This window comes from Poecile atricapillus, chromosome 3 (assembly GCF_030490865.1).
Source record: "Poecile atricapillus isolate bPoeAtr1 chromosome 3, bPoeAtr1.hap1, whole genome shotgun sequence".
NCBI lineage: Eukaryota > Metazoa > Chordata > Aves > Passeriformes > Paridae > Poecile > Poecile atricapillus.
In genome coordinates, this window is record NC_081251.1 from 27,049,413 (window position 1) to 27,074,527 (window position 25,115).

The 25,115-nt window shown below is 37.0% G+C and overlaps 1 protein-coding gene across 1 annotated transcript in view; it reads right to left on the minus strand.

Annotated features, from left to right (window-relative positions):
• Positions 1-25,115, minus strand: part of EYS (eyes shut homolog) — a 625,315-nt gene that overhangs the window by 262,460 nt on the left and 337,740 nt on the right. The window contains exon 22 of the mRNA XM_058836459.1: positions 300-490. Coding sequence (XP_058692442.1) covers positions 300-490 — 191 coding nt within the window. The remainder of the gene's footprint in view (positions 1-299; positions 491-25,115) is intronic.

Sequence of the window (25,115 nt, forward strand, 5' to 3'; positions counted from 1 at the left end):
CTAGTTTAGGTATAAAATACAATAACTTAGTTTGTACCACACGTAAAGACAAAGCCTACATTTTTTGGTTTTGTGTTTTAATGTGTACTCTTGTGAGTCATGTTGATCAGATTAGCCAAGAATTGGACATAACAGACAGCAAGTTGGACAACTATTTTCCTTAAAATACTGAAGATATCTAGAACCTCAGTAGCTTTATTTCCTATCTTCTACAGCAAGAAAAGGAAAAAAATATTAACATTTTTACAGATTCTAACTTTTATTTACTTTTCCTTCAGTGGGAGATTTTGATGCCTTACCTGCAAAGTACCATTGTTGATGACAAGCCGAATTAAAAAATGTGTTATTGTTTCTGGCTTCTGTTCAATATTTAGGAGAAGTCCATGAGGATTATATGTCTTAAATTCCAGGTGGATGAAATTTTGCATATTCAACTGTAAGCCTTGAAATTCCAGGTAAGAATCACCATAGTAGTGAGCATAACTAGAATCTGTGAATAGAATTTTGAGACATGTAAGGATATAAAGACATTTTTCTTCTTCACACACTCAATTTCTTATTATGGTAGTGGTAGCAAAGATATAGGATAATTTTTTGCATCCTTCAAGGATTCAGATATGAACCTGAAAAATTATATTAGTTTTCTTATATCAAAGGTTAACACTGAGAGTTTATAAAACTAGACATAAAGGTTTTGGTCAAATTATATTAAGCAAGCATATAGATCAATCCCTGAAAGACTAGGCTACAAAGATGAAAGATGTGGTACATATCTAGAAGCTTTGGCTCAACATTTTTTTCCAAGTTAGGTCTTTTCATCAAACCTAGATGCAGGAATGAATGGGTTTGAAGTCTTTACAGAAACTATGCAGTATGGAAAGGAAGGGAGACATGCTACAACCTAATAACCTAAATAGGAAGTTGGCATCTTATAATCTATCAATTACTTTGTGGTGCTAGGGTGAAAGCTTAAAATTTCCTTTGGTTCTAAATTCAGCTTGTCTGATTCATCTATAAAACTCTAAACATTCAGCATCCTGTGCAATACCTGGCAAGGGCAAATGCAGCTCTTATTTAAATAGAAAAGCAATGGGCTTTAAGCCCATCAGATGACATATGACTACACTTAAAAGAGGCCTCTTTGTATTTTTTATTTTTTTCTGTCCCCTTCCCTCTCTCCTCTCCTCTCCTCTCCTCTCCTCTCCTCTCCTCTCCTCTCCTCTCCTCTCCTCTCCTCTCCTCTCCTCTCCTCTCCTCTCCTCTCCTCTCCTCTCCTCTCCTCTCCTCTCCTCTCCTCTCCTCTCCTCTCCTCTCCTCTCCTCTCCTCTCCTCTCCTCTCCTCTCCTCTCCTCTCCTCTCCTCTCCTCTCCTCTCCTCTCCTCTCCTCTCCTCTCCTCTCCTCTCCTCTCCTCTCCTCTCCCCTCCCCTCCCCTCCCCTCCCCTCCCCTCCCCTCCCCTCCCCTCCCCTCCCCTCCCCTCCCCTCCCCTCCCCTCCCCTCCCCTCCCCTCCCCTCCCCTCCCCTCCCCTCCCCTCCTCTCCTCTCCTCTCCTCTCCTCTCCTCTCCTCTCCTCTCCTCTCCTCTCCTCTCCTCTCCTCTCCTCTCCTCTCCTCTCCTCTCCTCTCCTCTCCTCTCCTCTCCTCTCCCCTCCTCTCCCCTCCCCTCCCCTCCCCTCCCCTCCCCTCCCCTCCCCTCCCCTCCCCTCCCCTCCCCTCCCCTCCCCTCCCCTCCCCTCCTCTCCTCTCCTCTCCTCTCCTCTCCTCTCCTCTCCTCTCCTCTCCTCTCCTCTCCTCTCCTCTCCTCTCCTCGAATCTCCTCGAATCTCCTCGAATCTCCTCGAATCTCCTCGAATCTCCTCTCCTCTCCTCGAATCTCCTCTCCTCGAATCTCCTCTCCTCGAATCTCCTCTCCTCGAATCTCCTCTCTTTTCTCTTTTCTCTTTCTTGTTCCCTCCCTATGCTCTCCTTTCCATTTATTGCTCACTTTCCCTCATTTCCTTCTTTTTTTCCCTTCCCATCCTTTTATTTCCCTTTCATTTACGGTGTTTTTACAAGGGAAGAGACAGGCACATAGGTACCTATTCATAGACAGCTGCAGTCCTGCACTTCATTTTTTTTTACTTGCCAGTATTTAAACTGAAATCACTACATTTGTCTGCTTGAAAAGACTTAAAAATATGTGTCCTCTTCCATACAAGTAACATGAGAAATTAAGTATTTTGATTTTTGTACAGGCTCACAGCATACAGCTTCATGAGACTGATAAAAATGTAAAGAAATATTAGCAATCCACCCATCTCATGAAAAAAGAGATTTGCTAACACAAGGCATTTGAGACCGTAGATCTCTCAGAAGAGTAAAATCTGTAATCGTGAGAAGAAAATAAAAAAAAGTAGGTGCGGGAATAGTTTATTCATTATTCGTGAAACTATAATTTAACTCTGATAACTGAGGCCAGACTGAATTACCTACTAAAATTCAAGGAAGACCAAGCCAGCACAAGCTTGTGGCATCCATCTTTAGCTTTCTGTATGTAATTATAGCAAGCGCACAGAGCACTGTGGACAAAACTTGTTATTTTATTCTGACCAATATCCATTTATTTTCATCTTCATATGGCAACAAGTGATGACGCCTTGCAAGACAATACACTCCACTAGTCCACAGATTTGAGGCCAGTTTGGCTTCTTCTGGGAAATACAGTCATGCTTCTAAACAGAAAACTTTTTAAACAAATCATCTGCAGTAAAATGGCTGCAATTGTTCTGTGTCCACAAATATGGAAAGAGTTAATGAGAGAAAGCACTGAAGAATATTTAGCAGGCTCCAAGTTTCTGTAAAACCCATAAAAACATGCTACTTTATTAACAAATAGGCTACATATCTTCCCACAACAGCTATTAACAAAAAACCCTGGTGTGGTTTTACCTATTAAGATTCTTAAGATTCACATTGTTTGTAACAATACACAATTTCCTTCTATAGAACATAAGATTTGCTTATAATCCTTCTACTGTACTTAGACACAGTTTTTTCATTTGACCTCTGGAGTTGGCTTCCTAGACTGTTTTTTGTCCTAATGGAGAGGACTCATCCCCCAAGCCTTTAGAACAAAAAAAAAAAAGAAAAAGTGAAACTGTATCTTATCTTTCCCTAAGAATGCCTAACACTTGCTTTCCTAAGAAACAGACAAGCCCTTTGGCTTATAAAATCCTCTCAGCTTTAGCTGGCTCCCCTGCGTACATCCAGCTCTCCCTGTGCTTGTGTTTACTAGACTTCATATTAATGTCTGAACGTTAAAAGGTTTGAGATTCAGCTGAAATAGTGAGCAGATACACAGGTAGGTCTGAAACCCAGCTGACAGACAAGCTTCATTAACTCTTGCCACTCTCTATTGGTTTTCTCCATTCCAATGAGTACCAGCTGTATCAGCTTCAGAATGGAGGCCGGCAAATGTAAAAATTTTTGAGAGCTACACAATTGGAAGTCCTGGTTTTTAAAGGCAGGCAGAGAGATAATAAAAACTTTTAATATGTTCACTAGCATCCACTCCTGGCAACTGAGCTTTTGTCTCCATGTGTTTCTATGTCTAATGCATCCCCTGCAGTTTACACGGACTTGGGCACAAAGGGGATTATAATAATGCTCTTCTTCATTCTTCTACTATTCTTTTTGTTATGGTACACCTTGGAACAAAATCCTCCTATTCAACCTACTGGTCTTTTTCATGGACATATATTTCACATCTTTTGTTATTCTTTTAATTAGTACTACCTTACAACCTCAAATAGAGGGCATTGTTGCCTATGGAAAGGATCTGTAATGAAAAATCACTAATTTTCTATTTGAAAATTTTATTTGTTTTTATTAAGAAGGAACACATTTTTTAATAGTATAAACCTGTGGTCATAAAAAACACATATTTGTTTAAAACTGGATAATAAGAGAATAAAAAAAAATTAGAAAATCAAAAGAAGAAAGTCAGAGGAAGGACTGTTTCACAGGGCTGTTTGCAGACCCCTCAAGCCCAACAGCTGACTTCCAATGGATGTCCATGTTCCAGGTTTACACACACAGCATGCAAGAAGCAGGGTTTCCCCTGGGACAGCTTGTCAGCTTCCTCCATAAAAACTGCCATGGCTTCCTCAGCCAGGGTGTGCTCATGATCCACCACACTGGGCATCCAGCCCTGCTAGCACCTGCTGCGAGCCTGGCTGGCAGGACCCAGCTCCCTGCCCCTTCAATGGTCACCCTGGTGGCCGTGGCATTGGCTGCCCTGCACTGCACAGTTACTTCTCATTCCTCACTGCAGATACCACTCTGGGATGAGCTGGCTCTGAGGGTCTCCTGAAGAACCTTGTTTGCCTTCAGCAGTGCCCTGAGCAGCCATGTGTCTGCTGGTGCATCACAAGTTTCCAGCCTCTCCTGTCTCAACAGCACACCCATCCCTACCTGCTGGGACGTGGTCTCTGACCATGCCTACTCCCTTTCTGTGTCTGCCTCAGCTTCTTGCCCACACATATTCATGTAAAATTCTGCCTGATGGTGGCAGCTGCCTTACCAGACAACACCAGGCTCCCTTACCAGACAACAAAGAGCTGAATGGCAAAATGACCAGAAATCCCACGTAAAGGAAGGGCCCAGGAAAACTAACGTGTATGGAAGACAGAGCACAAGGTACACACAGGTCTTGGCCTTACATCCTCTTGGAACTTCTCTCAGGTGAACACCACTGGAACTAGAAGCGGTAGCTATATTTGTTCTTTTCTATATCTCTTCTCTCTTTCTTCTAATTCCTTCTTAAAATTTGAGTAACTAAAAGTCAGATGAGTTGGAGTTTGCTAAGTAGAATGGGCTTAGAGTTTGCTAAATTAATGCTTTGTGAAATGCTTTATGTTGACTTAATATTGCTCTAACATTAAAAACTTCCCAGATTTTCTGAAGTTGGACAGTAAAGCTTTTATTTGTTTGCCCTCTTGAGAATATCTTGTCAGTGTTTCACCCTTGCATCTAACTCAAGTTGCAGAAAATAATGTTAAATCCTTTTAAAAGACTCATTGAGCGAGCTCTGGGGCATTACACCAATCCAACCTGATGTCCTCAGAGGCTTGTCTGTCAGCTTGTCTGTCAGAGCAAGGATCTGACATTCTACACATCACAGCAGGCTTGCCCAGCTCACAGATGGTTAATCCTTGTTACTCTTCCCTATGGGCACCAACAGCACTGCAAGGGTAGCCCAATGCACCAAGAGTGACTGCAGAGCTCTCGGTGTGGAAGAAGGCATGGGGGGCCTTCAGTCCTGCCGTCAAGCAGGAAGTCTTACAAGGAGGTTATTGAGCCTCTAGTCAGGCTCTCTGTACTCATTAATGACAGAGGGATAAGATAAAACATTCTTAAATTGAAACAGGTAGCTTACCACAGTAGAAACATACTTGCTGTCCCAACTACAAAGAATTAATCTCCCTATTTTTTTTTTTTATTTTTTTTTTTTTTTGTATTTCACAGAATATAAAAGCAGGGTTAATGGATAATATTAGTCATATGATTTTTTTTTTATTACCAATTTTAGAAATTTCTGTTTCAGGTGGCCTATGCATGTAGGAGTGGGGTTTGTTGTTTTTCACTCTCAATGTGCTGAAAGTACCTCAGCTTTTATTTTCCCTACATTTGTTTTCTCTCAAAAAATCTAATTTCTTTGAAGTTTCATATTTAATGAGTAAATTTAATCACTCTCTTTTGCATTCTAAAGTAAGGTGAATCTTTCCAGCAAGTCCTGAAAAACAGCCACAGCAAAATAATATATTTTGTGAGTTTTACTCTTTACTCCCTTCAATACAATAATGCACATAACATTTGTAACCACCATTTAAAAGGATTTAGTTTCTTTTCAAATGAGTCTCATTTACTTCCATACATTTCATTTAGTCTTTTCCTCTGAAACACCTTAAAGGCAGAGCAGAACAATGTTCTCCAACCATTATTTCTATTTACAGCTGCAAAGCTATTTCACTTCAATGTGCTTCACCTTTGGTTCCACATAACAAACCCACAATTACAGTGAATCCATGTTTTATGCTGTCACAGAAGTCTGTGCTGCATGACTAGCAGGGAATTATAGTTATGTTTTTCTCTCAAAGTTGAAATGTTCTCTAATGTGGCGTGTTAGACAACAATAAAATGTGGTTAACATCCGGAACAGTTGCCAGTGCAGCCCACAAGTAGCTTTCAAGCAAAGAAAAACAACAGTTATGAATAAACGCCCTTTACTGTTGCTTTTTCATGCTTACACAGAGCCAGAGACTGGACTAGCCTTCGAAATTCTTCTGAAAGAAAAATATTACTGTTTTAGAGTTCCCATTACTTCACAAAATCTTCACTTCTAGCCTAAACATACTCAAACACACATGCACAAACACATTCATAGAATTCATGTGCCTCAAAGGTATGGAACATTAGACCATAAATCCCAGGAAGCCCCTTCTATTTTCCTGAAGTATTGCATATCTTTTGTTTCTTCACACATGCTTCAGTCATGTCTGTTGATCCAAGTTTTGATTCTTAACTCCTACATGTCCAACAGCCAGTCTGCAATGCTTTTGAGTGAGGTCTGTACTCACCTTCCCTACTCACTCCATGAAGAGGACAGTAGGCTGCATTTCTTTTAATTTTCATTTTTTCCCTCATTCTGTTCAAGAGTTTCAGTTGAAAACCGCAAGAAAATGATACATATAATATTTTCTTACAAAATGAATTTTTCAGATTTTTTAGAAATAAAAATACTGACTGCAAAGAACTGAAAATATCCCCCCTCAACTCAGGGAAAAGGGAGATAGAGTCTTCTAGAAGTAACCCATTTAAATTATAGGAGGCACCTGGAATGCAATTAGTGCAGGAAATTGTTTTATTATGGTCAGAAAATTATTAATAGTTTCTAAAGCAGGATTCTGTTTCCTGATGAAGTGTAGATTTTAAATTCAAATCTACTGCCTGTATCTATTAATTGCAGTAATAGCTTAGTGAGATTAACTGGTACTTGCGTGACTGCTGCCTGCCAGTCCCCGAAGGGATTTTTCACCATGTGGGCTAGCTCATCGATATACAGATAATGGAAAGAAGTGTTATGTTCATGGCAGTCAGAAGTGAATAGAAGAGATTCAGTGAAAGAATAGAACATACATATATATGTAAAAATCAGGAAAAAACATCAGTGGTTCTGCTTCAGCTAAAGTCTGTGTTTTTTTCCTTTTTAAATGTACTATATGAAACACAGAAAGGATAAAGTAGTATTACAGCAGAAATCAGGAGCAGCTCTTACCTTGGGGATAATTTGGCTTGCTCCTAGCAGAACTTCACAAGCCTTGCTAAAATCTTTCCCCCCTACTGCCCTTTCTTACAAAGCCCTGGCAGCTGGCACAAAGCCAGCACCCAGCCTTGTGCCACTGCTTAAATTTTGATAACCCCCATGGCTAGAAAGCATTAGAGCCACCACTGGGAGAAAAGCAGTTCTATCCAAAGGAAACCAAGATTTTTCCCATTTATTCATAAACCAGCATGCTGCTTTTCAGTCACTTACAACTAGACTTTGAACAAACAGAACTGAACTATTTTTGGCATATAATAACTATTTTAAAGATTACAGCAATATTAATGGTCAAAGCAAGAAGAGACTATAATGTGAATTTAAGATATCTTTTATAGTACTATAGGCTGCTCCAAAAGGAATTATCTTTCCATTATTCAGAATTAAAACAACTGATGTAAATAGCAAGAGAATCAAGATCTTGCAATGTATTACGAGAGATGCACACTTAAAGCAGAAGTTTTTAGCTGAAAGTACAAAAAAAAAGTCAGTAATTATCCCTTACCCCCAATACCAAGTCCATAATATAAGTGAGATAATTCTCTGACTGGAAAACGAACAAAAAAACCCATTGTGAAATCTAGAAAAAGATAGCCTTTCTATCTGGCCAAATTCACAATAGAAGGGATAGATTTTTTTGTAATTTGTTTCATGGCTTTCTGTTGTTCTATTGCAGTCAAAAAATCACCATTAAGAAGGTGCATGGACTATACAACCATGGGCATTACTCTAAAGTGACTCATACAATAATATTGTCTATTCTGTGCATTTAGTTGTGGATGTATGCATGGTATCTAGCAGGAGTATAATAGAACTTTCTGTGAATAATTTGCTCTTGTTCCAGATCCAAATATTCAGATATCCAACATTTCAATTTAGCAATTCAGCTTGAATTTGCTTTAGATCATGCAGTTATAGGAGAAGTGAAATTCAGGTGATTTACTGACAAGTATTTTCAGGAGTGTCTTTCTTGATGTTGAAGGTTATTATATAAATTCTTGTGAAGGCCTTAGATTCAAGTCATGCTTATCATGAAAACCACTTCTGTCAGTCACTGATGAAAAACTGTGGCAAGATGGCAATGTAAGGCTTATGAACTAGCTATCTTGTTCCTCATAATTTATAGTAATTACTTGAACTTATTAATTGTGCACATTCCCCACTAATTTGCCAGCTAAGTTTTAACTGTTCTGCATTTGTGAGTAATTACTGTTGTATTTACCACAGTTGTGATTTTGCATAAGCTCATAACTGGCTTGTGAATTGTAGTTAAATTGGTGAAATGCATGTTTCTGTCCTCAGTATGCATTGTTTTGGTCACACCTATGTAGGATGTGTCTCAGGGTGGTGGCAAATGGGCAGGTTAATATCAGCTGCAGAATCTATCTTCATCTTGGACACATGAAGCCTGAAAACATTCCCAACAGAAGTTGTACCTTCAGATATGAACAGAATTCACAGTATTATCATATCAAGCTGTCTCTTACAAACTGGGATGACACTTTTGACCCTGACAGCAAAGCCACGGTACTCTTAAATAACACTTCATCCAGTCCTTCTGGTGAAGTTGCAATCCTTTTGACTAGTATCTTACATATAGTAAGTACTGTGTTCAGTATTTCTGTATCCCCCTGCTTTCCTTTCCCCCAATTAGACAGTGCAAATATGCAGCTGTCCTACAAAAGAAATACTAAAGCCTCAGTTAAGAGTCTGGTGAGCATTATTTCTGCTTCCTTCATCTTAAACCATGTATTAGAAGCCTGTAAGCTTCTAATGCATTCTTTCCTTAATCTAATGCATTCTTACTCTAATGCACTGTTTTTTTACTTAACTCTTTCTAATGAAGACCTGCATACACACAAAGCATCAATGAAAAAATACTCAGTGAATGTTAAAAACAAGAATCATTCATGGTATTAACTTCTTCAATGATGTCCAATAAAGAAAGCAAAAGATAGATGCATACAACATGTCATTTTCTATTTCACATTCTGAATCCTAGTGGTCTAAGAAATGCTAACATTCATGAGAACTGTGGAAATAAATGTTGACATGAATATTAAAGAACACAAGTAAGAAGTGAATCATTAATAGCACACCACAGCAATGTTGCAACACATAAAAATCAGTGAATATTTTGAAGATCACACAAAAATCTTTGATTAAAAATAGGGATAGAAAATTTCATAGATATAATTTATGACACATAACCTTATAGAGAAATCCTGAACTCAAAACTTAAAATAGATAGTTCATAAATTATAGATATAATATAATTTTGTATGTGATTTAGCCCCTTGCAACACACACATGAAAAATTCTTATTTGGTATCCTTTTAATATGGGAACTGACAGTTCAAAGGATGAGAAAGGTTTAGAATAATAGTTCTGCTTAGGTAATTTATTTCAAGATATGCATTTGAAGTAATTTATATGCTGAAAAATTCAACCTTCCATTTGGTGTCCTAATGTAAGCACCGTAGAATGATTTCCCCTGTGTAAAAGAACTTACTGTGCAAAAGAAGGCCTTCACACAAATTTTCTACAGCACAGATTATGAAGAGATTCATGAAGAGAAAAATTAAAGTGTGCAGACACGGAACATCTTCCAAAATAACTACATGTATGGAATTTGTTGGTGATAATGAAAAATTAGTAGCTTCTTGTTGCTTCAGAGCAAATAGATGGATTTTTATAGTGATTGACTAGTATCTTTGGTTAAATGCAGATTGGACTCTGAAGTAACTACACCACAGTTGAGATAGTGGCTTTCTAAATGAGAATTTATGGAAAGATCCCCACTTTTGATCCTAAGGTCAAGTTTAACACAAAACTAACTGCAAACCTAACTGATCGGACATGGCTGTAAGCTAGATGACTTAAAAATGCTGCCTAGATAGCAATCAGGGCTGCAGAACAAATAAGTTACCCATACACCTTTATCTGTGATGGAAAAAAAAGCAAATAGGTAAAGATGCCTGTTATCAAGATGACACAGACAAGGTGACAAGAACAAGAATTTTGCTTCTGAAGAAACCACGCAAAATATATAATCAGCTGTGTTAAGAAGGCATATACTACACATGAAATTTTCTTGTGTGCTCAAAAATTTAGATGACAACATCAAAAGCTGATCAAGTTTAGAATACATTCAAAGACACATATGAAGCAAGGAAAATGGTGGTAGAAAATAAGTCTCCTCTCCCTCCGGGGTGTGCAATAGTTGACAAACTAGGAATATATTGTAATTCAGATAAGCAAGAAACAATGAAGAAAACACAGCAAAGGTACCTAGATAATAAATGAAAGAGGAGAAATCAGGAATGAACAGTAATGGAATCAGTCATTAAGATGAGTGGAATGTAAGTGTTAAGAGCTTCAGGATTAAGAGGAATATGGATGGCATTTCTGAAACTGTGAAAACAAAAAGGCAGGATTGTGTGTGATCAGAACTCAGGTGGAAGCGCATTCAAATGAGTGTTTATACAGTCTGCAGAAGTTCTTGTCAGCTTTATGCTTATACTTGCACTGAAGTAGAATGAGGCAAGTAGGGCAGAATTAAATTTCATGTCACACATACAAAACAGCAGTAGCTCTTCTTGCACTGATGGTGTGGTTTTGGCTCTTCTATAATGAAGAGGAAACAAAAGGGATCTCCAGAAATTCTAAGAGATAAATGAGAGACCAAGTATTTAAAAGGATCTTTTTCTGCAAAGTTTTCTAGATAATCTGCCCAGTACTATTTTTAAGATGGATGTATTTAGGTATCTTATTCAGATTTAATTCAGAAAGGTGATAAAGTAATAGCCAGAATAGAAATTGCCATACTAAAATTTATGCATGTTCTGGAATTACTTTAAGTGCAATTGGTGCATCTTAGAATCAAGATGGAATTAAGAAGATGATTAAAGACAGTATCTACACTCTCAAAGGTGAAAATTAAAAGAAACCTCAATTCCTTTTTTGCAGTGAATATGATTACTTTTAGGTCCATAACAGAAAAAAATCCAAAGCTTCCACAGAATCACAGGATAGGCTGGGTTGGAAGAGACCACAGTGGATCATCTGGTCCAACTTCCTTGCTCAAGCAGGGTTATCCTAGAGCACATGGCATCAGATTGTGTCCAGATGGTTCTTGAACATCTCCAGCGACGGCGAAAGAAGTTATTCCTAATATTCAGGCGGAACTATCTGTGAATCAGTTTCTGCCCATTGCCTTTTCTTCTGTTGCTTGGCATCACTGAGAAGAGTGTGGAAACATCCTCTTGACACTCTCCCTTCAGATTCTCTTAGCCTTTAATGAAGTTCACTCTCAGTTGTCTCTTCTCAAGGTGAAACAGGCCCAACTTCCTCAGTGTTTACTCATACAATACATGTTCCAGCCTCCTAATCATCCTTTCAGCCTCTCTTTGTATTTCAGCTCTTACCACAAGCAAAATGTCTTCTTTATATAAACAGTCAATCTTCACATATTAGAAGTCTACAGTCATAGCTACTGCTGTGATGTACATCATTCATTTCTCCTAAGTATTCTACCTGGGAGATGCAACTTCATCTTCTCCACTCAGTTTTTCTATACATATTTCCTTATAAAATGACTCAATCTTCTTGTGTGGCCTGGCTAGCTCAGTGATGAGGTTTCTCTTCACTCGAGTTTCGAGCCAGCATATGTTTGTGGGGTTCACTGATTTTCTTCAAGAATTCAAGTCTATAGAGCAAGTAAAGAAATTGGGGGGGGACTCTCTCTCTGGTTTGCATTCCACAGTTTATTTCTGTGAAGGGGAATCCAAAGGACGAGAGACCAAGGATTTGGGGTCTGGGGGGTTTCTTTTAACAGGGTATCTCGGAGGGAGGGAACATCAGAGAGAGAACCAATTATTTTTCTCAGTTAGTCCATCTTACAAACTTTCTACAAATCAAGGTTACACACACCAAGGTAAGAAATAACAGACACCAACTTCTTCAAATGCCCACAAAGGTGTAGGAGTATTCTCCAGAGAGGGACAGAGGGGGAGAGAGGGGGGGCTTGGTTTCCTGGCAACACAGGGGGGAAAGAAAGGGAAGGGAAGGTAAGCATGCCCTCCCAGCTTCCATAGCTCAGAGGCATTCTGGGACAGGAAAAACAAAGTTACAAACTTCCGTGTTGGAAAGAAGGGTCTCTCTTCTCCCCGTGCTTTCCTGGGCTAAAGAAACTTCAAGCAGCTGGAAATGCCAGCACGGTCTTCTCTTTACTCTATCCGGCCTCTCGCTGTGGGGCTGAGGAGAGAAACTTCAGTAACCATGGTAACGACGCCAGGTAAACGGGAAATCACAACTAAAAGGGGAAAAGATACATTTCAAGCTATCAACTACAACAATAAAACACAAATTAATTTAAAATATTAAAAAGCACCTGTTTATTTGCTTAGATTTAGCCCTGTCTTTTACCAGAGGTATAGCAACACTCTGCTAATGTCTTTGTTAATCAGAGTTATTGTGTTCCTCTGTTCTAGTATGTGGATTTAGACCACATTGTCATCCTGTTCAGTCAATGGAGAGGAATTCCCATTTCACTCAAACCCGAGAAAACTTTCTAAAAGAACAGAAAGAAAATCACAAAGTTCCCACTACTAAAATATTCCAGATCTTATCTTGGTCGCGTTCATTGGGCAATGACTATGTCTATATGGAAAATGTCTTGCCCTAGCAGAGAGCAGGAATTTTTGTTTAGTTCTATAAATCTCTGTGCCTGCAATAGCAACACCACTAAAATGGTGGCCTACTTTAGGAAGCTCCCCTTACTGTTGTGAGTGTGCAAGGTCCAGATCCCTATAACTTTGGGTCATATATTTTCTAATATGCTTTCATCCTTTAAAGATAAAAATTAGATAACAATGAATGGGTTACAGAAGGATTGCTATTTAAAATTTATGTTTCCTAACTTTAAAATAATTTTCTGACAATGACTGTTTATATTGTTGAAATTATATAAAGTAGGAGTAAATTCAGTATATTTTTACATCTTGTGCATAGCACTGAAACCAGTCTGTATATTTATCTTTTAGCAAATAAAAATATTTGTAAACAAGGTGAATGTAAAATACCAACTATTTTGCTTTAGACATCTCCAATATCCATGAAATTTAAACAATCAAGACAGAAGTATTTGAGGAAGGAAGGAAATATTTGAGGCACAAAATTACAATTTGCACAGGAGCTGGAAATAATCTAATTTCATGGTCAAGTCTTTGCAAAAATCTTCCTGTTGCTTTTCTGCTGTTTGGTCTTTTCATAATCTAGCAATATGCCAAGTACTGCTATCAAAATGTGTTTGTTAACTTTCTCAGAAATTTAAAATTCACTTCAGGTAAGCCCATAGTTTACGAAGTCTTTATAAAATACAATTTAAGAAAAACAATACCGTCCACAATGCCTCCAAGTAAAGATTACTCGGGAAAATCAAGCTACAAATACTGACTTATGCTTGAAATACCACATAGCAACAATCACTGAGAATTTGTTGGCAAACACTGAATTCTGTTTTGATTAAAAAAATAAAAATCTGCAAAAATAGATTATTTGGGAGCTAGAGCACTCTATATTTAATTTCTTTTGAAAGTTTGATGGGAACTGACAGCAGATATAGATAACAACAGAAAAAACCACCCTTATTTACACCAAGTAAAATTTGGAAAAAAATGCTTTTTATAGAATACAAATTATAACAACAGGAGCATGTGCTGTGCACACTTTGGAGGGGAACATATATTAATGAAAACCAGAAAGACCCTGAAATAACAAAAACTTTGCCTTGAAAATTGATATTAGCTTAGCACAAAGAAATTTAGAGTAATCTATTGTATGCTGGTACTATGTACTAATAATACTACTAATAATACTAATAATACTAGTACATGATACTACTAATACAATGCTTTATTATTATTTATATCCTATTACTTAGGATGGTCTTTACGGTGTTGGAGAAATATTGATTCTAACTGGTGATGGTATTCACTGTGTCTTCATTAATTTGTTTGTAAATGTCCTTTGTTTCTTTCTCTTTATAGGATGGGAAATTTATAGTCAATTTGGTTACCTTAAAAATTCAAACTGGCTAATAATGACTATGAAGTGAATATCTTTATATCTAATACTATAAATAAATATTGAAGAAATATTAAAAAAATCTTGAAAACATATCTAAATACTCTCCCACAATTATAAAGAATAATTAAACATCTAGTTTGTATCTTTTATAGCCCCACCCTAAATTATTATTTTTCAATTTAATACTTCTAAATTATTTCATGCTTTGTGAACTAAAATATCAAAAATTCATCTTATGTCTTTCAAATGTTCAAATTCAATGTTTTACATGAAAGTAAAATCTCAGTATTACCAATTGTTAGTATTAAAATCTTCATTCTCATGAAGAAAACTCCATGGCTTATATTTCATGAGCTTCATTATGAAACTTTTCCTTCAGCATAGTTTCAAATTTTCTCAACTTTCTAGGGACAGAACCAAAAATGGCCTGATGTTTATAACTTGACTGTTGTAAAGGTCTAATGAAGATCAGCTTCTCACTGTACAGGAGATGTGTTAACAGAGCTCTAAAACAGCACCCTGAGCTTTGTCTGAAGACTTAAAATTGTCTCCCCTATTTAAAGAACAAAGCAGGCTTCTGATCCCTAAGGAGCACAGTGCTAAGCCCTCGGAAGGAATTAAAAGCATCTCCTTCTCTTATATGTAGCAGGCATATTGAATATGTGATAATTCATACACATTTACAAGCAAGGTAGAGAAATACATATTACAAAACCCTTCTGCCTGGAGAAGTTTAACCTGCAGCTCTCGTCTTTCTTAGGCATGTCACGGATCATACACATGTCCTAATAATTCCATTCTGCAGAACGAATGTAAAATCCAGCGGGACAAAGGAGGGAGATGTGCAACACATTCACTGTGGCCTAGTGAATAAGGCTGTCACCTGGCTAAAAACCTCAGAAAACTTCTGTATTGTAACAGGGTTTTTACTACAACTGTACCACCTACACAGAGAAGAATGGAATTTAGGTCATCTTTTAACACTAAGAAAATCTATGTTATAAGAAAAATGCATAATTTTTAGATGCAGGCTGAGAAAACATTTGTAAGAATCAAGAAGAAGAAATATGTTTGCAAATGAGGTCTGTGAAAGGCAATGGTAATTTATATCAGTTGCATTATGTCTAGAAAAGCAAAAGGAAAAAAGTAACATGGTTTTAATGGCTTAGACCTCATACTTAGTCTGACAAAAAAAGTAAAATCAGATATACTATGCTTCAGATAATCAAAACCATCATAAAAATACCTATCTAAAAATTCAGTTTGCTAAATAATGAATATCCTTTTGTTTCCTTAAATAATTCAGGGAATTACTGATTAAACAGCATCTACTCTAGAGTGATCATGACCAAATCCCTACACTGTGTCTTTCTGCCCCTCAAAATGGGATCAAGAAATATGCAGTAATTGTGAAATAAAGCATTTTCAAGGAATAAACCAAAATGAAAAGTTCATTCTGAAAATGAAGCAGGAACCTATCCAACACTAGATAATAGAAACCAGGGAAGACAGTAGCTGGCTTGCTAAACTCTCCTCAGCTGCCAGGTATCTGATTAAGGTTTGCATGCAGATCTGTCCACCTGTATGCTGAAGGCCAGAACTTTATGCTGTGTGTTGACATGCACAATTGCACTTTCAAAGAACTAAACAGGGATCATTATTCTCTTTTACAGCAGTTCCACAAAGGTGATGGTAGTGGCACTGTTCATCTTTTATGTTACAAAGCAATTATTATACTGTTCAGCCAGCAGGAGACTCAGGTTAATTTTTTTCCTAGGTCTAGGACTCAATATCTCTATCCTCTATGTATTAGCAAATGTCCCAGCTACTAGACAGAAAGATAGCCCAGAGGGCATTTTGTTCCTTGGAGTGGCAAAATTCATGAAAAACGTAAGTGAGGAGGAAAGCATAGATTTTGCAGCCTTAGATGAGGGCACTTATCTGAGAGAAGGGAGACACAGGAAGACTCAGATTTTCTTTATGGTGGATGGTGAGAGAGGAACTTCTCTAACATGATTTACCTGAATAATTTTAGATGCATTTCTTAAGATGAATCACACCTTAAACACATCTATTTCTCTGCATAGACACAGTCTAGTGTCAGACTCCAGATCCTGCCATAGGCAAAAGAGAAAACAGCATTTACATGGGGACTAGACATCAGTGTATTAAAAGTCTCATAGCATATACTATGTAATTAATATGGAAATGCTGTATTAACATTAAAATTGTTATGTAATAAAATTTTCCTGTTATCTGTCCCTTTCCTTAACTGTTATGCTCATCCTTCCTGTGTCCTTTGGTTGACTCTTCAGTCTTCCTCAGGAGTGACAGGGGTGAGAGGTTGCAGGGGGTCACAGTCAGCTGTCAACATCCTCAGGTCTTCACAAGAAAAACTGTAACATTTCCTTGTCCTCAGGCTTGGTCACTGCTTTGGGCTCTTTTCATTTTCCTGTGACAGTCCTTTTCCTTCTCCCAGACTGCCAGTTACAGTCTTAGAGTGGCTTCCAGCCCCACCCAGTCCCATGCACACAAAGGGCTATGCGCTGTCAGGCAGTGATGGACCGGGGTGTCAGCTCTTCCCCAGTGGGATCACCCCAGGGCTGGAGCTGGAGCAGGGGAGGCAGCAGCCACTGGCCCCAGCTCAGGGGTTAAACCAGTGACACCCAGATCAGGCCAGAGCAAGTCTAAGCCCCTGAATTGCCAGGTCAGGGCAGACAGCATATTTACTGGGCTGCTCTGATTACCTAGATCCCATATGGATGACATCATTAATCTCCAAGTCATGATGATGTCTGAAGTATTGCTAAGGACTACAGACTCTTAATGATGTCTTAAATGATCGAGTGTAAGATGAACAGTATCTCTTCCAAATTTAGTCAACAAAGCAAACTTTTCTGATTTGATTAATAGTTACCCTAAATGTCCTTGAAAGCCAGGGAGAGAAAGAAAAGGAGCTGCCTGGGACAATGTTGGCCCTAAAACTGGTAAAAAACATACAACTGTAAGGTTCTTAGGAGGATCTGTTCACTTCTGCAGAACAAGAGAAGCTCAGTTGAATGAAATACTGACCTTCTCTTCCCTCACAGTTCCTCCAAACCACCTAATCTCTCAGAGAAGGAAGCTTCAAATACAAGGAATGTGAGATGGCCTCAAATCCAATGAACTTAAGAATCAAAAACTATGGTTTTCTAGATAAAATAAAGAAGTAAGTTGTACTACTGCTTTTCTGGACACTGAAATAAAGAAAGTAATACTCAGTTTGTCTCATATATTAATTCAATACATTCCTCCAGATTTTATATCACTAATTCCCTCACCCCATTCGTTGCTGTTTATTTAAAACTAACCTGAAGCACTAAATTGTGTAGTTGAATTTTGATTAGAGAAAGTCCTATCTTTTCTGCTCAGCTGAAAGACAAAAAGGGTACCGCATCAGGAGTTTACTCATCACTGAATTGTTTCTATTCCTAGTTTCTATGTCAACCTAGAAAGTAATAACATATGGTAAAAATTTATCCACTGATGATCCCAAACAAAAGCCTCTGACATTACTGACCAGTAATATTCTAATTTCGTATTCTATGAAAAAGAATCTATTACAATCGAGTTCCTTGCACCTTCATTTCTACTGAGCAAGTCCTTAAAATTTTAGGAAATTAATCCAAACATTTTTCAAAGCCTTGGGAGACTGTTTACTTTTCAGTCATCAGAATCAAATGGAGTATGTCAATAAACTTCACTCTAATAAATATATACATTTCAAAATTGCTAGTAAAGCCAAGGTAACAAAAAAGGTCACTTCACTCCTGGAAGATATTTTAGTACATGTTCAGTTTCCTCTACAGTTTATTAAGGAAAAAAAGGCTATTTTAAGGTTGATTCCAAGCTAGTAGAAAATTCAAGAAACTACATATTTCGTATTTTGACTACACTGGGCTCAGTGTTGAAAATTGTCTTTCAGATTTATCAAATCTGTCACAAGAACTGCTTAGAGATTTGAGTATGATGAGTCCCAAGCGTTAGCTGTGTTTTGATCTCAGATATGATTTCTAGTAGAAACCTAATCTAAATAAAAGCAGTCTGATTTACCAGTGCCTCATTAATTTGTGTAAATTAACATATATACTATTCTATAAAAAATAACTCTATAACTTTTTAATAGTATTGATTTTATGAATTTTACATCCTGTAAAGGGGAAGGGTACATGCCAAACTAATTATATGGATTTTTTCTCTATCTTCATCTATTGTTTAGTTATTGACAGAAATAAAGTGTCTCAAAAATTTCATACATATAATACTTTAACAACATTAAATTTTGTCATAGAAGTCTTTCATTTATGCCTTCTGTTGCTCTTAGGACTTTTTTCACACAGATTGTTCAATATGGATTATCTGTAGCACTGAGGAGAACCATAATAAAGAACTACATTTAAGGTGATGAATTTTCTCAAAATTAATTTTAAGACAAGAAAAAAAATGCAGTAGTAGTTCATATTGAATACATGTAACGAAATGGCTGTGGTTGCTTGGCAACCAGGATCAGACTTATGGGAGAACAATAAATACCTACAGCAATCTGTAGCGATTTTCCTATAACACAAATATGTAGTTGATATTTCTTGACAGGTTCATTTACCCACTATGCAAGTTCTGTCTGTGTGTCTTTTAGTGATGAAAAGTTTGAATTTATCTATTTAGATTACAGATAGTGTTATATTTACTTTATTTCTTCTTCTCAATCTCTGTTGGCAAACAAACAACCTTCAGGTGAATTGCTGGGCAGATCTGTCCAGCTTCCTATATGACTTTGAATGGTTTTTGGAGCACTTTCATTTGCTCATTCAAGAAGTAACTATGGACCACTGCTGCTGGAAAGGCTTTTTCAGAATGGTGTCTCTTAATGGTAGTGTAAATGCTTCTGTTTGCTTTTACAGCACGTTTCAGACATTGGTGGGTAAAATATACTCAAGTCTAAAACTCTGTTTTCTGCACTGTGAGGACCAAAGGCCATTGTGAGGTCCAGATTTGGAGATCTGCAGAGAATTAAAGACAAGAAGACCTGCCTAATTATTAAGCTTAAACCAAGCTGTGAACTCATTTTTCAGTATGAATGGCTGGGGTACTTTGTGCCTGGTCTATGTGGCACACATTTTTGTAGCTTCTGATCTCCCCAGTATGGAAAAAGTCCCAAGCTTGTTTGCTGCAAATTTTAATGGGAGTGGTAGACAGTGCTTAGACAATACCTATAGCTGCTCCCCAAGAACAGCAGCATGCCCTTAAAGAGCTGAATCAAGAAGACTATGAGCAGAAACTTTTTCCTGACTTAGCACTTCACCATTAGCATAGATACAACTCATAGATACAACTTTTCTTCTTAAGTGAACTACTTCAGAGTTTTGGAAAAAGAAAAAAACCAAACTTGTTCTCAGCAAAAAATACAATATAACTCTATTAAAATATACAATATAACCTGTAATAAATTCTTTTCACTTGTAATAACTTCAAAGATGCTCCACTGCATCCTGTGTTCCAGATGATGCAGTTAATGTGCTGGTAAAATATTCTCTTGCCTGAAGTAGCAGTAGATCATTTCATGACAGATTAACCTTGTGGCTGCTATTGGCTTTGTCAGGTGTGCTGCAATTCTGCTTACATTTAGAGGTATGAACTTCACTGAACATGTGGAGGGATTTTCTTTAAACTAAACTAAATTCCCTCTAGAAGAAGTTCTCATCATCAGTGGAATGGAAGCTCAACATATAAAGGCTAAAATAAAAGCTTTGCACATCACATTGCAAAACTAACTTTTTTTGCTGACGTTCATTTTCTGTAGCCAACTCAGAGCCAGTATCTATCATAAGGTCTTCCCTCTGTTTTATCATTGAAAAGAGCTAATTATGCAGACAGCAAGGATGATAAACCTACCATGGTACTTTGGTACCTGTAGGTAAACCCTAACTTTATTTTTCCTTTGTATACAGAAGACTCCTGTTTATATAAATGCATTTGTTCTCTCACAATTTTCAATGTTCCCTTTCAATTTTCACCATTAAGCTATTGTTAAAGTTCAGATTGCTGTGTTTTCAAGAAAAATCTTTAAAGAGAAATGAGAATATGGCACCACAATCATGAGAAGAGGAGAATTCATTTAAAATCTATAGCTATAACTTTCTTTAAGATAATTTCTTCAGCAAGTTAATGCTCCCATCATGCAGACAGGTTATCTAATGATAAAGTACAAAAGTTTAAATAGTTAGGCACTAAGGCAAGGCTCAGTATCTTACAACACTAAAGACTCTTCAAAGGGATTAAAACAAAAAGTATTACACAAAAAAGTAATACACTGCAGAATAATCAAGAGAGTGTTTTATTATATTTTCCTTCCTCCTGACTACAGTGGATGAGTAAATCTAAGGTAATGTCATTTGATTTAACTCTTTGTGGGGAATAGTATGAAATTAAAGGAAACCATAAAACAGTAAGCCAAAGTTCTACATTTTTTCTACTTATTCTGACAGGTACTCAGATACCCCACATTTAATTAGTGCATGAATAAGATCCTGGTAGACATGCTGAAACATAGACCTTTCTTTTCTGTTTAATTCTCTTACAGCAAAATTGTTTTCCATTAATGGGCACATATAGATTATGAAAAATTCCTTATGGCTGTTTACAAGAATAGAACTATCGATGAGACTGCAAAGAAAAGTTCAGAATTAGTTTCTATGTACCAATTCAAAATCATACATTTAGTTTTTAGTATCTCCCTGGAGTTCACTGTTCCTCATTTAACATAATATCACTGAGCTGTAATACTGTTCCACATATGAGAGGTTCAGCAATTTAACTGTTTTAGTGGTCTTAAAGTGATTATACCTATGACGCAGAACTAGAAAAAGCCTTTTGATGCTTAACACCAATAAACCTGTCATTGTAGATCACAGAAAATCTATTATAGCAGTTTCTGCTTCAAATTGAGATGAGCAGGCAAGCCTTTTATGGCAATTTGAGAGCCATTTAACAGTGTGAATTTCTATTCAGAAGCTTTTTATACATGTATTAAGTCCAATATAATACCTGAGCTTAAGAAGGTGACAAACATTAGCTAATAGTTCTGCCACTTCATAGGTTGTACCAAGTGTTAAGGAAAATGGCTTTAGAAGACTTAGCTGAAAATAAAACAAAATAAACAATAGCTACCAGATACTGTCATTTTAAGATGTCACACTTAAATGACATACTAGAACATTACAGACCATGTCAAAAAAGGCAAGGTATAGTTATAAAGCACACTGGTGAACTTTGATTCATGGAGGTGGCACCTAACCAGAGCAGCAAGAGCAGATTGACTGGATCTGCTGGAGAAGGAAGGCTTACAAGACCAAGACCCCTTTTTATTCATTGCCAATAGTTTAAGGAGTGCAAGCTCTATTTAATGTAATAAATAAGATTGATCCATAGCAAGCTGCAATACAATTATATATGTAAATTGCATGTCAGTAACTAAAAGTACACCTGTCAGTTTATCTCTACCCCCTACCTTCAAAATTTACTCTAATATACACCAAATGTATTTTTAAGAAGGTGATAGTTCCCTGCATAGTTTTTAAATGTGTAGCTAGCATAAAACTAACAGTTCTTAGTTAACTTAACAGATCAGAATATCAGACATCTATTAATAGTTCTGAAAGAGCTGTTAGTTGTCCTGTAGTTACCATGGTTTTTCAAGGCATTGCACTTGGTGGAGGTTCCACTTTTGGCTATTACATTTGTTGGAAATGTGGTCAAATACTCTAAAATGGCACTATCCTCTGGGCTTTGAGGTCACTTGACAGAGATTTCACAACCTCTGAGTGCTTTTCACGAGAGATAAGAAATATATTAGGGATAGGATCCAGTTCAAGATGTAAATGTCTCAGTGAAATTACAGACATTCTAAATTCTCACTATAATCAGTAGTAACCACATTTCAGTCACCTGAAGCTGTTATCAATACCCTCATTTAGTTTTTAAAATTGAACTGAATCCCAGCCCATGAATCTCAGTCTATGAATTCTCTCTTTTTATTCTTCGATGTCCTACGAAAAATTGCAGAGGCCACTTTGTTTAGACCTTAAGTATAATTTAATACAAAACTGAAAATCCTTTAAGCAAAATCCTATTTTTTTTATTTGGAATGTCTTGATTAAATGTTGATGGTGCAATATGTGATCTCTGTTGATATACACAAGGCTACCCTAGAAATAGATTTTTAACATAGAGAAATGAAAACCACAAGCATCTCAGTGAAGAGATATCTATGGAAATTGAGAGCTCTCATCCTTCCTAGATATTCTCCAGTAATTCTCAGAGCTGAAATGGAAAACAGATTAAATCTCAGTATAGGAGGTCTACAACTCTCATGCTAATTGATTGGCTCTGCACAGTGCATTGTGACTATAGTATCAAGAATGCCACTGGTGTTTTAGAGCTACACAGGACACTGAATCATCGTCTCTGCTTATGACTTGCAGCTAAAATTGCAAATCATGCAGAAGTCTTGTAAGAACACTTAGGTCTGGGAAACAGAAAATAAAGAGAAGGTATTTAATTTCTGGGACATTCAAATCCAACCTGGTATTCACTGTAGAAAAGTTTTCAGTTTCCATTCTTGACCCCCTATTTCTGAACCTTTCTAATCAGAATGTTCTTGAGATAGACACATAATACAGAAAGGTTAAATTATACTTGGAAGTTTTTAGTTTATATATATATCAGCTCATCTCAGTGATTATTTACCATTAAAATTTGTAATAACTGACATCTAAGGCTATCAATGTTCCCTACAGGTGTTTTCCTCAGTAACACATCCAAGCCAGGTATACCATATTTCCATACAATCTAACCCAGAATGTGTTCAGAATTTTCCATTTACATTGAAGAATCTCAGCAGTGTCCTAAGATATCACAGGCTCAATATCTTACTAGATCTCTAACATTCAGGAATAGACTCAGGAATAAATCTGTTCAATCAATCTACTTTAGTTGTTAGACTACCACAACAGTTAAGTATTAGTTGACTCCTATTTGCATAAATACACAGGACTAAATCAAATATATAGAACAAAAAAACATAGACTCCATTAAATCTAAAAGAATTCTTCAGCTAAAACAAAAGCTTCCTGAACCTATCTGAGCTCACAATTAGACAGGAATGGTACACAGAACTAATGCCCAATCAATTGTCCTGGTTTCTGCCTGGGTCATGTGGATCAGCAGTTTCAGTTGATGGCACAGATTTGTTCTGTCTTAGTGAACAACTGTTAATCTTAATAAATGTGATCAATATTCATGGAAGACTGTGTGCACATCAGAGAGATGAGACTACAACCCAAGATGTACATAGGCATAGAAAAAAATTAACCTCATAAAGGTGGCATTAGTTGAAGAACTTTCTGTTCTCAGTGTTAAGTAAGCTCAAGCAAAACTCTGCTATAGGGACAGACACCACTATTTGTCCATGTGTAAAAAGGGATGCCCGAAGAATGTATGGCAGGAAAAACCACACAACTGATAATTACAATGCAATCCACATCCCATAGGCTAGTGCTTCCCTTCTCACTTTTGCTAACGCTGTTTTCTGGCCCCCTTTTGTTTTTCAGTTTTACAAGGCAAATTGTCCTTTACGACATTGAATGAGTTTGTAGAAAGCATGCAGGGACAAGACACCTGATATAACTAATTAATATCGGTGTTATAGAATATATTGCTTCAGGAGGTGAACTGGAAGGTTGATTGGAAGATTGTAACAGCAAGCTCTTAAAACTGCATCAGGATACAGTGTTGAAAATAACAATAAAGCACTTCTGACAGTAAACTGTTTACAAACCTCAGGTGCCATAAGAAACATGTAAGTGGAGAGGTTTCATAGTTGCAAAGTGTAATATTTCTCTACCCAAGCCCTACTGGTGGGTATAAAATTAAATCTAAATTCTCCTCAATGGCTTAGACCATAATGTTTCAATAATCATATTAGTCAGTAAATTGAAATACTTAGAAGCAACAGGTTGTGTTGATTATAATTGTAATAGCAGCAGCTTTCCTTTATTCATCACAGTTGGCATTTTGAATACCAGTCTTTTGAAAGACACTCATCTACATGTATCAGAAAAACTAGAAAAATAGATCATATTGCAGTTGAGCAAAGGAATAAAAAATCAGCCGGGCTATCTCCCACAGTATTAATGACCTGAAAAAAGAATGTGTTGAAAAATTATCCTCACATGTACACAGTCTTTGCTTGTATTAAAAAAATATATTATTTTAGTGTGGAAATTAAGTAAAGCTTTATTATGATCACCATAGGTTGTGAGGAGAAACACAGTTTTTGCAGTGAAGAAAGGAGGAAATCAAATTCTGACATTGATATGCCCATAATTTTTTTGTTGAACCTGAAGGATTTTTGCAAAGAATGATGTGCATGTCCACAGGAGGGGAAAAAAAAATCCATTTTACTTTAGTGTGATCATCCAGCTGAGTAGTACCTTTTTCTTGATAACAGCATGCTTTAAAGCCATGTTACCAAATGTCAGGTTATTTTCATGACCAGGATACAGAGTGAGGAACTGAAAAATCATATTGTTCTGTGAGAGACTGAAATATTTATGCTTAATGACTCCAAAT